General features: G+C 43.6%; 1 protein-coding gene across 1 annotated transcript in view; it reads right to left on the bottom strand.

Annotated features, from left to right (window-relative positions):
• Positions 1–2,666: 2,666 nt before the first annotated feature.
• Positions 2,667–16,391, bottom strand: part of LOC146811825 (polymerase delta-interacting protein 2-like) — a 128,969-nt gene continuing 115,244 nt past the window's right edge. Inside the window, exons 9-11 of the mRNA XM_085618817.1 lie at positions 14,356–14,481; positions 10,586–10,665; positions 2,667–4,535 (exon numbers count right to left, since the gene is read on the bottom strand). Of these exons, the coding sequence (XP_085474943.1) occupies positions 4,430–4,535; positions 10,586–10,665; positions 14,356–14,481 (312 nt within the window). The 3' untranslated portion in view covers positions 2,667–4,429. The remainder of the gene's footprint in view (positions 4,536–10,585; positions 10,666–14,355; positions 14,482–16,391) is intronic.

The following is a 16,391-nucleotide window of genomic DNA, read 5'->3' as shown; positions in this document are numbered from 1 at the left end:
GCACATTAGTATGGCCTGGGGGCGGCCCATCAAACCATCCTAGCACTTTGGGGCACAGCCAATACACTGATACACCTAGGATGGCTTCAGCTCCTTTGGCATGTTCTTGAAATGGAGAAGCTGACCCATACTCTTTCTGCCCAAGATGACACATACAGAACCCTCTGGCAACCATTCATAGCCCTTCTGTCCCAGGAATTTAGGGAACTAACCTGCCATCCCCAAATAGGTCTCGGGGAACCAAAAACCAACTGCCCCAACAGGGTGGTTTAACAGATCATGCAAAATTGCAAAGTCAGTTGCTGGGTGCGTTAAAAAAGGGAGACCCTGGTAACATTAGGGAAAGCAGGGCCGTGCATGGGGCAACCCTACAGGAAGCTAATTAACTGGGAAAATGATATTTGGCCTAAACTCCGGGAAGCTGCGACCTCCAATAGCCAGATCTAGTTCTGGTTCTTGGTTAGCCTTGGTAGTGGAAAACTGAGCAAACCTTCAGAGTCCTCAATCTTGCCCTGCGACTGGGCTGCTCATTTTGTGAGTCAATATTTAGACCACTCCCAGACCAAGAGAACCATTACTCCTAGGGGTGACACCTATTTGTTAAGATCTAATTTGCCCCAGTAGTCCTTTCGTTGGAGGAAACTGCGTGCGCTGGAGCTGCTTTTAGGCCAGGGAAAGCCCCAAGCCTCGAGAAGATCCCGGCAGATCTATTCAAATCTGAGACCACTGTCTGGGTACCCTACACAAATGTTGCCTCTAAAACATTAGGGAAGAGGCTATTCCCACTTCTTGGAAGGGTCCTGAGATTGTCCTAATTTTTAAAAAGGGGAATCCCAGCATCCCATATAATTACCACATAATCAGCCTTATAGATATTTCACAAAAGGTTTTCAGTAAACAGATTGAGTGTCTTTTGGATTGGTGCGAGGAGAACGATGTTCTCTCAAATCTGCAAACAGGCTCTAGGCTCCAGACGAGTTTTGTTGACCAGGCCTTCTGACTACACCTTGGTAAATAGAATATGGTGGACCTGGGCAAGGATGACCTTTTTGTGGCCTCGTTGACCTAATTGCAGCCTTCGACATTGTGCCTAGGGGGAAATTGTGGGAGGTGCACCAAGAAATGAGAGTCCCCCAAGATTTACTGAGCATAATCAAAAAACTCCACAAGGGTAATTTTGCAAATGTCAGGTGTGGCACCAAGGGGAAAGCGACAGAGGCCAATCCCAGTGGACCGAGGAGTGCGACAGGGCTGTGTCTTAGCGCCAACACATTTATACATTAATAACTGTCGACTATCTGCTGAATTGGGTTAATGACTGTCCCTCCTTGGCAGGGAATCCTGGTGCTCCTATTTGTGGACGACACTCTTGTCCAAAACTAGGAGGGGCCTGCATAACCTGATTGATAGATTCAACCAGTCTTGCAGAGTATGGTCTTGAGATCAACACCCCTAAAACTAAATACATGACATACTACTCTAAGGAAGGAAGGGTGAGATGGCTGGTCAAAGTGGGGAATAAACACCTGGAAAAAGTGAGAGAGTTTGACTACCTAGGCATCAGATTAGCTGAAACTGGGTTATGAGAACCACAGATCTAAGAAGCACACTTTTCAGGACCTCTCCAATCCCAATGAACTGTTGACACTCATGCAAGCATGCAAGCTGTGCTACAGATCCCACCCTCCTCCTGTGACCCTATGGAGCCTCCAACACTAATCAGCCAGTTGCAGACAGAAGAGATACCCCGTTGTGGTTTGTAGATGCAGGATTACATGAGTGTGAAGAGTCCACACTACCATTGCTAAGAGATGATAAAATTTACCATTTGTCTAAACAAATTGGGATAGGAACGGTCCTGAAGAAAGCCCCTTAACCCAGAGAAGGAGAAAGTAGGAATGAAACATGTCGACCAGTGGCTTGGGGGACATAATATATACCCTTAGGAAGCCACCATTTTCCTTGCTTTTAATCTTGCAAAAGGTACTCAGATTTAAAAAAAAAAAAAAAAAAAAAAAAAAAAAAAGAGGAACCGGCAGGCAATTTTAACCGATTCCCATAGAATCCAACAGGACATACGTGTTTCAGTAACAAATCGTGTGAGCCTGCCCACTCACTCTAGGAGCAGTGGGTGAGGATTTGATGACGAAGCAAGACACAGGTGGTAGTTGTTGGTTAGGATACTATAAAATAATCTAAGATTTCTAGGGTCTTCCAATTTCCACCCATTAGGAGATAGAGAAGGTAGGAGCACCCTTTTACTGTGGTTAAAAAAGAGTAAACACATGATTCCTGCCACAATACAGCCACTTGAAAGAAAGCATCCTGGATCTATTGTGGTCTTGTGGGAATCTATGCTGGTATGGCAAAGTAGTTGTTCACTAGTACAATGAAATGATCTATTAATGGAAAGCTGAATGTACAGGGAAGTGGTGCAGGATGCCTACCACTTAAAAGAGAAGACGTTGTAACTCATTGGAACAGGTGGGCCCACCAAGTCTGGATCGAGTCAGATAAGCTTTAGCTTCCATGGCTCATTTTCTAAAATTAACCAGCTTTCAAAATGGGGGAGAGGAGTTACAGCCACAGGAACACACCGGAAATTAGTATAAATTAGCAGATAACGATGCCTGAAAAGATTGCTCCTTAAAAATACCATAAACAGAGTGATTTTTATATAGATTTTATTAGGCAGAAAAAAGTATCCCTCTCCAAAGAAATATTAAGAATAATTTTCTGAGCTTAAAACATCATGGGAATACAAAACAGCATGGAGTTATTATGTCAGGAGCTTGAGTACCAACCAATTACTCACAGGTCTGAGCTAGAAGAAAGTGGTAGTCACACTTTTGCAGTAGGGGCGGGGAGGGACACAAGTAGGGTTGCAGCTTTTCAATTACTCAGTAATCTGCTTGGTGCAAGCTATGTGATATAAGCAAAGGAACCCCGACGTCCAGCGTCAGGAAAAGGCATGGTGCTTCTGTACAGATGAGTAAGAAATGCTTCTTGGGTAATATGCACAAGAGAACTGTTTGAGAACAACTATGCAAGGACTGACTGTAGACTCAACAAAGTTACAACTAGACAATTAGAACAAAAATAGTAAACAGAATAAACTGGAGCAGCTTAGACGGAGTGCCCAGAAGAAGCCATGACTCAACACTCCTGACTTCAAATGCAACAAATTGCCAATGAGAACTTTTTTCGGCTTACTATACAACAACAAGGCAGCTTAGATAGCAAATATGGTTTGCAACAAAATAATAATCCATGATCCTGTTTGTGATCTCACTCTCACCCAGGGAACAGCTTCATGCACAGCTCTCCCACAACTCTCGACAATTTTAATAGGAGATGTGTTCTAGCCTTTTTGTTTTCCCCAAAATGAAACATTTACTTCTATGTGATAATAGTCACCAATTTGCTTATTTGGCCTTTGAAGTGCTTGTGGAGTTATTTCCATCCGTAAATCCAGAACAGGCAATAATAGAAAAGCACTCCCATTACCTTTAAGGATCTTATTGAAGACATATGCGGCATAAACAAACAAAATGAGCATTTTTATTCATCCGCGTCTTACAACAGAGGCACAACAAAGATACACACATTTTTCTACAATCTATTATTTTACTTACTCGATCCTAAAGGCTACTTAAAGCACTTAAGCCAAGAATGCATTTTCATCCTTACTAGATTTCCGCTGCAGGAGATTTTCAGCATTTAAGTACATTTTCAAACAGGGGCCCCATTCAATTTTTGGACTTACTGGCCACTATCAGAACCAGGTATCCGAATAATGTCTTATTGTCCAGGAAAAGCAGAGAAGTTACCTGCGTTGGTTTCTGTGAAGGCAGGGTAAGGTGCCGTATTTTTAATTATAATTCTGAATAAGAAAGTAACATCTTGATGAAAAACTAGCAGACTACATAATTAACCAAAAATAGAAAAAAAAACATAACAGGTCAGCTGGGAACAACCCCCCAAAATACTATTTGGGTCACACATTTAGTAGTGCAAAATAAATAAATAACACTATAAATGAGACAGATGTACAAAGCAGCTCTACAATTCCGCTCCAGGAGTGGAAGACCTCAGTTTAGGTGCCGGATAGTTATGCTTCCGGTGACTAGCAGGATCAGATTACATTCAAGTTCCCACTGCCATTCGAAGTTTTAACATGGGATCTCTTTTTCCAAGTGCTGTCCCTCAGATTTACGTGCAGTGAGTAACTCAGCATCACGTGACGGACTGTCGCAGTACCCGGCTAGTATTTCAGGAGCAGCACCCTGTCCTCAGGAGTGTTGGAGCAAGATCATAGAAATACATTCTTACAGCAGAGTCATCACCAGATACTGGTACTGAATGTGTTGGAGTGAGTCAGGAGGGAGTGTTGCCCAGATTGTGCAGAAAGCAGGTCTTCATGCCTTGTTTATGTCCCATATCCCGGCAGGTCCTCAGGGCGGCTCTCCAGTGAAAATGGAGGGATACGGCAGTCAAACATGTAACCATCCTCTCGTTCCATTCGAAATGTGCCCCTGAGAAAAAAAATACCCATGTTATTGTGCCTGTAGGAGAGGGTGCCTGAGCGCTGGTTTTAGGGGAGCAATAAGAGATGGTGCGGATGAGCAGCTGGGGGGAAGTGGGGTATGTGTGCGCTGTGTAGCGTAGGAGTGTTGGTTGTGGGACAAGTCTAGGGCATGGTTCAGACTGGGAAAGATACAACACTGACACGCAGGTTTTGAAGGAGCTCAAGTACTTATGTAGGAGAGATGCCAAGTTTATCATGCAGAGTGGAGAAAATGTTACTCACCTGTACCAATCGTTTTGCAGCTTGTAGAGCTGTAGGTTCACACGAGATGCACACTCCTGCTATCTAATGTTGGGCTCGGGCAGTGCAAAGTTTTTTTTTTTTCACATAGATGTACTTTCAGTTTTAAGGTGACTCAAGATTCACCACCTGAAACATACAATCCACAAGAACACAGACTCACCATCAATTGGGTTTTCTCAATAGGGTTAGTGTTGAGAGGTGAATCATTAAAATGTCTGAACTGGAGAAAAATAATTATTCATAATTAAAGTAGATAAGCATTAATGTAAACACATGTGGTGCTGTGCACTCATATGTGGAGGTGGATAGGGCGCATGAGAATCTACAGCACTACAAGGTGCAGATCAATTGGAGAGGTAACGTTCTAGATTTCCAGCATGTGCTGATGAAGCTCAAATGCTTTGGAGAAAATGAAAAGCTATACCCAGTCCCTAAAGCGGTGGCTTATGAGTAGCAACCTGAGACATGTGGGGCAATGTTTTAAGTAGTTTGTCAGACTTGTACTTTTTATGGGGAGATGGATGACCACACAATTATGCTTAGTGAATGTGTAGCTAGACAACCAAGTGACAACTTGCAGATATCTCCTAATGGGATACGGTAAAAAAAAAAGCCATTGTGGTCCACTTCTTTAAAGTAGAATGAGCCATTTGCACAGAGTGTAATGTGCATTTGCCTCTGGCATAATAAATCTGAATGCATTCTGCAATCCACCTTGGGCTGCCAAGGTGCGACTGGGCAAATGCAACTAACACCTTCGTTTTTCTGATGGACTTGGTATGGCAAAAAAAAGTACATAATACATCTAAAGTCAGTCTTCTCACGACAGACTGTGGCCGCAGAAAAAAGGAAGAAACGTCAACAGACTGGTGACAAGAAAAGAAGCGCTGACTTTTGGCAAGAGACAAAATGTGTCCACTACGGACAACATAGTCTTTATGCATCTACAGAAAAGATTCTTCAGTGGGCAAGGCCTGTATTTGACTTACTCTTTGGAGAAAAATGATGGCTACTAAGCAAGCCACCTTCTGGAAGAGAAACTGCAGAGGACATGATTGCAGGATCTCCAAAAGGGGCACGAAAGTCAAATATGGACAACAGTAAGGTCCCATGAGGGCGCTGGTTGTAATCTAGGAGCAATTACCCTCTTAAACCGTACCATGAATGTTTTAACAGCAGGAATTGTAAAGGTGGGTTGGTGGTGTCTGTTTTATAAGTAGGCAGCTATTGCTCACAGGTTTATATGTACAGAAGAATACTCCAGCCCTGATGTTTGGAAGTGCAGCAAATAATAAATAATATTTTGTACAGTAACCCACAAGGGCTATATGTGTAGACTGTTACACTAGAGAATACATTGCTTGCATTTAGATGCCCCGGTGGTAGACTTTCTAGGTTCTTTCAAACTTTGCATACATTTTTCAGGGAGCTGTAAATACCCAAATTCTAGGATCCCTTCAGAGTGCAAGATTGCGGCCCCCGAGGTTGAAGTGCACTATCTGTGCCAGCTGTTGTGTGCGCAGGTGTTGAAGCAGTTGTAGCTTCCAGTGTGGGGGAATGGACAGCTCTCTACACAGCTCTCTAGAATTAGAGAAACTGTCATGGCTGTCAAGCCCAGAAGGAAGCTATGGGGACCATTGGTGCTTGTCACATTTTCCTGATATACGAAATCCATGGTAGCAGGGGGAAAAGTGTATGCAAATATCCCTGCCCAGCTGATCCACAGGTCATTGCTCGAGGACTGTGGTTGAAAGTAGCTGGGTGCCAAAGTTTGGCACATTGCTTTCTCATGTCTGGAGAATAGGTTGATTGCTGGAATGCCTTAATCTGAGAAGCCACTATTGGTTGTTGTTCTCCAACTTAGGGGTTTGCAGAGCACTCCTGCAGTGGAGATCAACACAGTTGTGTACTCCCCAGGGATGTGTTCAGCAAGCAAAGATACTTGAACAGCTAGCCAAACGCTACATTGTCTGTGCAAGCCTGGACAACTACACAAAGTGTGTGCTCAGTTTGTTTACATAGTACCCGGTAATCAGGTCTGTTTGAATTTATTTCTGAAAGGCTTGGAGAGCGAACCTCATATGTTCTAGCATACTGATGTGCAGGAGATGCTTTTTCAGGAGCCACTCACCCTGCACTGCGAAGTCTCCCCTCTAAACTCCCCAACCTATGAGGAATGAGTCTGTATTGATGGTCAACTGCGGCTGCGAGTCGACAATTGACCTGCCCAGTCGTGTAGTAGTTCGTGTGCCACCACTGCAGTCTGTGCTGAAAATTGGGCTCCTTCAACACTATACCAACCAGTTTCTCAGTCGCCTATGACCACTGTTTGGCAAGTTCTTTCCTGGGGAGAATCCTAGTCTCTGATGTCAGTCGTTGGAGGACGCATAAGGATTCAGCTACTTTACTGCTTCAGGATATCAGAGTGCCTCTCCTGGTTTAGTCATCGGAGTAGATTCATTTGACGTCTTCGGAGGTTGAGGTAGAGACTATACAGTTCTGGAGCTGCATTGCTGAATAGGACACCCACCTTCTATTTGGAGTGCAATTGTCTTTTTTGAATAAAAGGCGTTATACGCTGATCAAGCACTCTTGTTGCGATTACTCGGCAGTTTTCAGATTGGTTATGTGTGTGACATTTCCATGCTTCCAGTGTACTTATGAGTGACATTCAACGACCAAATGCGCAACAAGAGTAACACTTTCGGATGAGTAAAAATAAGGAATGCAGTGCATTTTACAGACAAAAGTATCAAAAATCACCCTTTTTTGAGCAATAAGAAGTTCAAAAAAGAACTGGAAACTGCTGGAAAACATTGGAAATGGAAGTTCATTAACCCACTGCAGCTTACTATTATGATCGTTATTATGGTAAACTTAAAAGAAAAAAAAAAAAGAGTGCATTATCAAATACATTTCTTTATCTTGAATCTCTCAGTTTTTCTTTGTTTTTGTTTTATTTTTATAACATTATTAGATTTTTCAATTCCTCCGCTTTGAAATTAAATTGCATCTGCAGAGTACCTTTACATAAGTTAACCACTTGATATATCACATTCCCAAACCATAAAAGTCCCCCCTTTGTGCGGACAGCTGAGTGCAGTATAGATGGGCTTCTTCAATTGGGCACACAGTCACTCCCACCCTCCACTCCGCCAGGGAAGGGGCGTTCAGGGAGCTCCACATACGAGCAATATCACGTTTAACGACCAAGGTGGCAATACCCACAACGTGTGCGATCAGCCCGAGGGCCGCTGATCTCATCAACCATGCCCATGAGGGCCACTCTTGGGTTAAGTGCAAAGTAATATTCCAAGACCTCTGAGAGTTCACATCTTATATGTTCCCAGTAAGGTGAGAGGACAGGGCAGGGCCAGATCATGTGGTAGAAGTTGGCTGTGGTTGCTGAGCAGTGGAAGCAAGTGGGGTGGGGGATCTTGCCAGCATGATATAAACCTGTTGGGGTGAGGTAGGTCGTGTGCAGATAAGTTAATTGAATGAACCAGAGGTGTGTGGAAATGGTCAGCATGCGCGAGGCAAGCCTAGCCTCCCACCAGTCTGCCTCGTCCAGTTCGCCAATTGAGTCCACTCAACATGTTTGAGAGTGTCAAAACTGTGTGGGGCATTCGCAATGAATGATTGATAAAGTTGGTCTATGATGCCCCACCAATGCTTCCCAGTAGCAGTTTGGCCTCGAGGGGGATAAATTCAGGAATGTAAGTGTCAGGAGGAATTTTGGCCCGGAGGGGGTGGCGCAGTTGCAAACATTTGTGGAATTGCGTCTAATGGAGGTTGTAGCAATCTTGTACGTCTTGAGAAGTCAATATATATTTCCCGGCCCAGACATCCCCCAGGACTGTGATGCCTATCAAATCCTATTTACGGAATCCCTCGAACCCCGCCACGTGGCTGAGCCATCGCCCCCTCCACAGTGGGATCATCCCAATCAGTCTACCGTTCCAACCCAAAAATCTCAGTGCGGACCTCCCTCAAAGGAAGACCACACAACTGATGTCGGGCAGAATGTGAGGTAATGGGGCGCCATATAAAATATATAGGATGCGGTCTAGCCCTTAGAAGAGAGAGTTCCCCTAGATAAGTTGGATCATACCACCCACCCACTCACCACTAAACCAGTCGCTAATGACAATTAGTTGGGAGGTATAGTAACTTTGAGGCTATTTTATGTAGTTACCCGAAGACGAAAGACCAAGAAAAGAGTTAAATAATAAGTTGTGCTTTAAGCCAATTACCCTCATTGCACTGCTCTTTGGTTATTGCTCTGCTGCTGGGCTCACCTGTGTCGGGGAGGGGGGGCGGCGGCGTGGGGACAGTGAGCTCACATTGGCAGTGTTGTAGTAGAATGAGCTATTGGGGCCGATTGCAGTCTCACAATAGGTTGGTGCTGATTGAGGCTTGACTTCAATTTTTTGCCTAGTTTTTTGGGTATTCTTTGCAGTTCTTACATAGCACGAATTTGACCCTTGCTCGGTTACCTTCGGGTCAAGTTTGTACTATACAGGATTACCAGTTATACGAAACATTCCTATTTTTCAGACACAGGTGCTACACAGTCACCGAAGCTGACCCCTGGCGCTGCCCTAGAGCCGTCTGGCTATAAGCGGGCCAGCGTGAGGAGTGTCTTGGGTCGGGCAGCCTCCGATTATGGCAGCTGGTTGTCATCATCGTCCATCCAAGCTGACAGATCACCCTTGCCTGGCACTTTTAAGTGTGCACCGGTGCCATGAGTATAGATGTCCTGGTCACACTGTATGCATTCCCCAAGTTGATAACACACTAGTGTCAACAACATAATTTATATATTGAGTGGGCAAGTTTAAAGTGCCTGGGCTGGGGCCCAGGAGTGAGGGGAGCGCACACTTTGGGAGATAGTGCTCTGACCCCGCGGAAGCAAAAAACCATCTCCACTAGCACATACAGTTTGTTGCGGCACCATCTTATTTTGGATGGTGAGAGCAAGAAGAGAGCATGAGGATAAACAATCTGTATGCTGCACCTGGCCAATCACTTTATAATGCACATTGAAAAAGGCACCAGATCCACAGGAGGTTGTCTCTGTCTCGGTTATCAGTTCATTTTATTTTCCGACATTGTTCATCTCAAGTGACCCATAGAGGTTGAGCCTAAGACCAGCTCACAATGTTATTTTTTTTGGTTTATAAAAAACAAAGGAAGCTGCACTCACAGCTGCTAGTGCAGTGAGGAAACAATGTATCAAGTAACTTTCTAGATGCTGATGTAACTAAAAGGGGTAAGCTCTTCCCGGATCGGCGCTGTCTGGCGCAGAAAAAAGATGAACTGACGTCAGCGCGCGAGGGCGGCGTCTAAGTACTCCGATGACGTGATTCCGGGCACGACGCCGACGACGGACGCGGTGCCGCAGACGACGCCTAGCGACGCGCAAGGGGTATTGCTGACGAAAAATCTTTCCGGATCCAGCCTGACGCCTGGGGATATTCTAAGGTGAGGAATCTAACTAACGTGTTTCTTTCAGATAAAACAGGTCTGTGCTCAATGTCCAAAAACAAATAATAAAGTGTAGCATCTGTGTTCAGGTGTATTGTCGTTTTAAGGGAAGGTATAACAAGTCACCGTCAACAAAAAAAACAACTTGTAAATCTCAAGATCAACACTTGAAGGCAGAACTGTGAACAGCAGGAGTTACAGCTGCACAGGCTGCAGACAGTGTTTTTTCGCCTGCCTCTTGTGCAAATCAATGGGCTGCCCACTCACCACATATGACCACTCGGGGCTTGCAGAGACACATGGCTGCTGTACTGGAAAGCTGGTTCCTCCTTAGACAGGACTGGCTCCTAGAGGGAAGATAACAAGGATCAGGTATGCCGCACATGACATCTGGACGCGCCCATGTCCCTTCTCAATTCAATGTCCAATGACCTCATCCCTTCAAAAGATGCCCAGCCTTCAAAAGCCTGGTGACCAGACCCCCTACATGAATGATCAATGGAGGAATAAGGGCTTGTGTGGATTATTGGTATAAAACTGCATGCCACCGTAGGCCACTTCAAAGCACTAAAAGGACTGGAGAGAGGACAAAAGAACAACTAGAAGAGCAGAAAAGATTGGAAAACATGGAGGAAAAGATGCAGGCCCTTATCAATGGATTGGCGCTCTACAGACAGGATTGAAAGGCGTAGAGAATGCGTTTTGCCAGTGGAGCCATTATTCCCTGGGCCTGCGCTTTTTCAGGATTCCATGCTTGTACTGCAAAATATACATTATGAAACATGCCTGTACTGTTTATTACTAGTGAGACAGCTAACAATAGATTGGGTCACACGTTTGACCAACTGTTTTTTCTCTTCCACTTTAGTCTTTTTTTATGTAGGCGCCTCTGGTTTTTTTAAAGTTCCTCAGTGAAGTGTTTAACTTTGGCCCCACAAAAATCTGATATGCCTGGTGATAGTTTGCTGTGGGTAACCTGCCATAGGCAGCTGACTAGCAGGTATTGTGTAAGAAAAGCTAAGGAATGTGATAGGAGAGGGAGGCAGAATTCAGGGCAAAAGTTTAGGGGTTGGGTGATGATACCAAGAATAATACGATCCTGACAGAGGCCATTGTAAACTCTGTACTGTATTATATTGATTCACCTGTATCACATAAAAAAAGAATGAAGTCCAGACAAGCTAGAAACAATGGTACATTAAAGATGAGGTAAACCAGATTGCCATTTGGAGGCGGGATACTGTTCTCCCCACCACTTTTCACCCTATCAACCAAGACAAGAATTCTTGAGAAGATTGCCTTTTTGATTAATACAGGCTCAGCGTCTAAGGCTTGTGTTCCATAAAGGTGCTAGATTGAACACTCTGAAAGAAAAGCACCCTGTAGCTATCTCAGTGTGGTGCAGTTCAGCCTGTATGATCAGGAACTCCAGAACACACCCTTCAATACTGAAATCTGTCTTTTGTGACTAATGCCTGATCTTGTCTGTGCATCAATTGAGATAATGCTGCTTTCCATTTGAAGTCTACCTTGTGACGTTCATCCCACCTTAGGCCAAGACCAGTCGAAAATTGTGAAGTCAATTCTAGATTTGGATGAGCAGTGAGGGGGCAACGTTGGGAGAATCATACTCCTGATTTTACCCAACCATCAACAGGGGATCTATGGATAATAACTGGGGAGGAAATGAGCTAGAAAAAGGACAAAGGAAACGGGGGCCCAGAAGTTCATTACCTTCTGGATCAGTTATTCTATTTCCATAACATTTCCCATCTCTCATCTGCTCTGCCGTGGGCACTCAAGACATATAAATGATCGTTCCACTGAACTTCCAGAGGTGCCACCCTAGCTAATAACTCACTAGCCTACAGCCTTACAGATACACAAGTCCAGAAATATCTTGATTTTGCTTATAGGTCAGTCTGCACTTCTGGTTTGTTTATATAGCGCTTACACGCCTCCTTACTGTTGCTTCAAAGCACTCAAATGCACATAAATGCAAAAGCAAGCAGTATCTAGATATACAGCAAAGTACCTTATGTGTGAGTGAACTGTGTGGAACTAAACACAAATTGAGAGGTCCAAGATTTCTCTTGGTGCAAATGCTCTGCCCTAGAGTCTGGTCAGTGCATAGACAGTTTAAGGGTGGCAGTGGTTAATTGTGAGCAATGGGCTCAACATTAGTCAGAGTTGGCTCTTCTGAGAGTTACTTGCATAGGTCAACCCCCTGGAACGAGACACTGAGCAAGCCCCCTCAAGTATACAGGTGATGTAACAACATAATGAGGTACAGTATTTACTGATCTTCGTTATGCTGACAGAATCTGAGACTACTGGATGTAGGGGATGCAAGGACGAATAAGAGGGTCGTGTGTGTGCATACTATAATTATACACTTCTGTTGCCACAGTGTTTTAAGCATAAGTCTAGATTTTACAAATTTGCCATCATAACCTGGAGATTTAACCCCCTAAAATGTGTTTCTAGCTAAACAAATCCAACATTACTAAACAAAACGTGCAAGAGGTGGGTCTGTCTGTGCATTGGCCGGGCCATTTAGTAGGTCAACTTTTAGTTGCTAATTCCTGTATTTAGGTGTTAAACATTTACCAACGAAGTGCAACTTTGCCCAGAGCGTATAAATATTTGTTAAAATTATAAACTAATCATAGAATACTGCTACAGCAATAAAGTCACATAATTTGTCTTTCCTAACAACATAATTTTGTCAGCCTTGTTCATAATTTGGTGCTTCAATGACGTATAATTCTAGTGGCCCTCACTATAGTAAGCAATAAGGAATAAAGATTCCATGAATATATGCAGCTTAGTACAAATTAAGTGTTTTAAAAGCCTAAAGCATATTTAAATGGCACATTACATTGTATCTCTGAAACTTTCAATTCCCAAGTGCTAATTTAAAGCCAGTTGCCCCTTACTGCTGGTTGAATGAAGAACTGAGATTGATGGGGTAAACGGGTCCTACATAAAGGCCACACCCCGTCCCCCAGTACTTACTACATCCACCTACTGGTTGCCTAGCTCCCTTCGTCCATCTGATCAGGCGGGGCCCTTCCTTAAGGGCGGACGGGCCCTCCCCTCCACCTTACCGCAGACATGAAGAGTGTGTCACGCTGAGAAAAGGTCAGCCTGACAAGACACTTTTAATGTTCATGCCAGGTGATATATATGCACCGGCGCCTCTCGGTCTGACCTGAACTTTGCCAGTCTGAGAATTTCACAACCCTCTGGGCATGACCTCCTCAGCCTAGCAAGCACCTGGAGGTCCTCCACCTCATTTTTCTTTGTGTTAGTTGTTTTAAGTAGGGTTTTATACACACAAAGAAAAAACAACAGTACAGATCATTTCATCATTACAGTTGTTGCACAGCACCCGCTCTGGTGATTGCTAGGTAGTAGCATGCCAGTGTGTGGCTGGATTGGGCGGTTTAGCTACCATAGTGTCCCAGAATGTAGTGAGGGACACAGGTGCATTAATCTGGCCAATTTAAACATCAAATAAAAAAATGTAACCTACTTCAATAAGCCCATTCTGAGAACCGGGGTAGTGTCCCTGAGATGTCCTCCACCTCATGACGAGGGGTGTGTTACAGATAGACATGGACCTGTGCGCTTCAGTTTTAAGTCCTGAAGTGCCTAGAGACAAATGTCTATTAGTGACACCTTGTCACAGAGTGGGATAGGGTCAGCGACTCTCCCTGACACAATCTCGCTACTGACGAGTAAGGGACTGCCGCGTCCTCTCATTGGCTGACCCAAGGTCAGCCAATGAGAGGAGGCAGCAGTCCCAACCCTCCAGGAACTTTGGAGACTTCCCTCACACCACTGAGATCATTCTAGTATTGTGAATGGGTGCATGCATGTGTATGTGCCTGTGCTTGGTGGTTGTGAATGTATGGGTATGCGTGAGTGTACATGTAGATAGTTGAGTGTGAGCATGTATGTTTGTGCGCGGGTAGCCCACTCCACCTGCCCAAATTACCGGGCCCCACTGAATCGGATATTCCAGCACTCACCCTTCCCACTACACCACGGCCTCGTACAGTCTCCAGCGTCCCTGTGAGGCTAAATATTCGCCAATGTCTCTCCCGAAGCTGCACAGTCTCCAAGCTCATGTTTTCCAATCGAATGCAGTAACGCCACTAAATTAAGAAGAAAATTAAACAATTGAGAAGGTGAAGGACATGGTATGAGTTTGTTCATACACAGCATGTCATATTATACCCTACCTCTTATTCTGAATGTAGGCATAGTGAATTACTTTCATCATGTTACCCTAAATAACATTTGTACCACTGCTCATAATTTCACAAGAGTCTTTGATAACTTACTAGTAATTTATTTCTTTGGCTAAACTACAGAAACATTAAAAATGCTAAAGTGATGACTAAAGTTTATAATCTACGCACCACCTTTAAATTACTGCAATCAGCAGTCCGTCGGTTAAATCCTTAGTAATCGACTGCAGCGTCACTACAGATTTCTAATGACCAACTAGAGCGCTAACATGATTGTTCAAGACTAAACTAAGGCTCTCCTGAATGCCAGTTTGTTGAAGCAGGAGCTGCTGAATTTAAAGCCCTTCCTGAGGTGCAGACTGAATTAAATAAGCATTAAGATGATAATGCAGGCATGAAACCAGAGGTTTAAAAGTGTGAGGGAAGGTATAGGTTTTTAGTAACTCGAGGCATAATATTTTTATAGGGGATGAAAATAGTTAAAGAGATAGACGTCTGCATAAGTACACTATACCCTTTCCACACCTGCTTACACAGCCTGCCCATCTTCTCCAGTGCTCAAGAGCACTCTAATATTAAAATAGTAACATTTAGATATATATATATATCCACTGAAAAATACAAAAGGTTAAAGTGGCGTTATAGGTAGGCGTTGAAATGAGACACAAGCCAACATTAAAAACCCTGAAACTACTTAAATAAGCCAGTATAGTTCACTGAACTAACCATAACTTGTGCCCCCTCATGCACTGCTTATGACTTCATATTACACCACACATGGCATTAAATGACTACATCGATGATTTCTTTGATAACATCTCATTCATAGCCTCCAGGTGGACCCTGCATCCAATCACAATCAGGACTTAGACTCAGTGCCTACGCTCCAGGAAACCCTGCACCAAACCGCCTGTAAGCATCAAATCCCCACTGCACACAATCTTCAGCCATACGTAGGCCAATTTTGCCACAGGGCTTAGCCTTTAGACATACACAAAAAACACTACTGACTTTGAAATATGTAAAAAATAAAAAAACTATTTAAAAAAAGTACTAAATGGTGCAAACTCATCTAAAGCATACATTACACTCCCTCTTGATAAAGTAGCCCTATTAAGAGTCCTAGCCCCTACTCTATGCACATCCTTCGCCACGTGCACAAGTTTTCACAGGCAGACTCTCAAACCGGTTATGTGGCGAAACCCCGGTATGCACAGCCTTTGTCCTGTGGACAACTTTTCAAGGAGAGTTAAACACATTCCACACACACAAGCCGATATAAGGAAGGACAAGCATGTTGCAAATGCATACACTCATTTGTAGTACAGAAGCTATAGCAAATCTGCTCTAGAGCCATCTCAAATACTTTTCGGTGTCAGAAGCAGATAGCAAACGGCCACACCCATTGAATGATGTCATCAATGAGATTATTGAACACGTCATGAATAATGCAATATGGGAGGTATTTTGAACTGATTTTTTTGCCTAACTAAAACGTCACTTTAACCTTTGTTTTTCAACGAATATATATATATATATATATATATATATATTGGGGTAGGCATCTTGGGTTATATAATGCCCTGTGCATTTGCATATATGGTTTATATTACTCAACCAAAACCAGAATATAAGGGGTTACTTTTATGTAGCAAGGTAAAAATCACACTCAAGAGGCCTCTTGACTATTAGGAGAGTTGTGTAAAGTAACAGTGGCATGCAAGATAATAGGGTATTTCTCATGCACGTTTTGCTGAACTGTGGTAATAAACTAAAATCGAACCTTAGTATTGAAATAATAATCATGTGAATGG

The sequence above is a fragment of the Triturus cristatus genome, chromosome 7, assembly GCF_964204655.1.
Source record: "Triturus cristatus chromosome 7, aTriCri1.1, whole genome shotgun sequence".
NCBI lineage: Eukaryota > Metazoa > Chordata > Amphibia > Caudata > Salamandridae > Triturus > Triturus cristatus.
The sequence above is the reverse complement of the archived record's forward strand: the minus strand, read 5'-3'. Positions and strand labels throughout refer to the sequence as shown.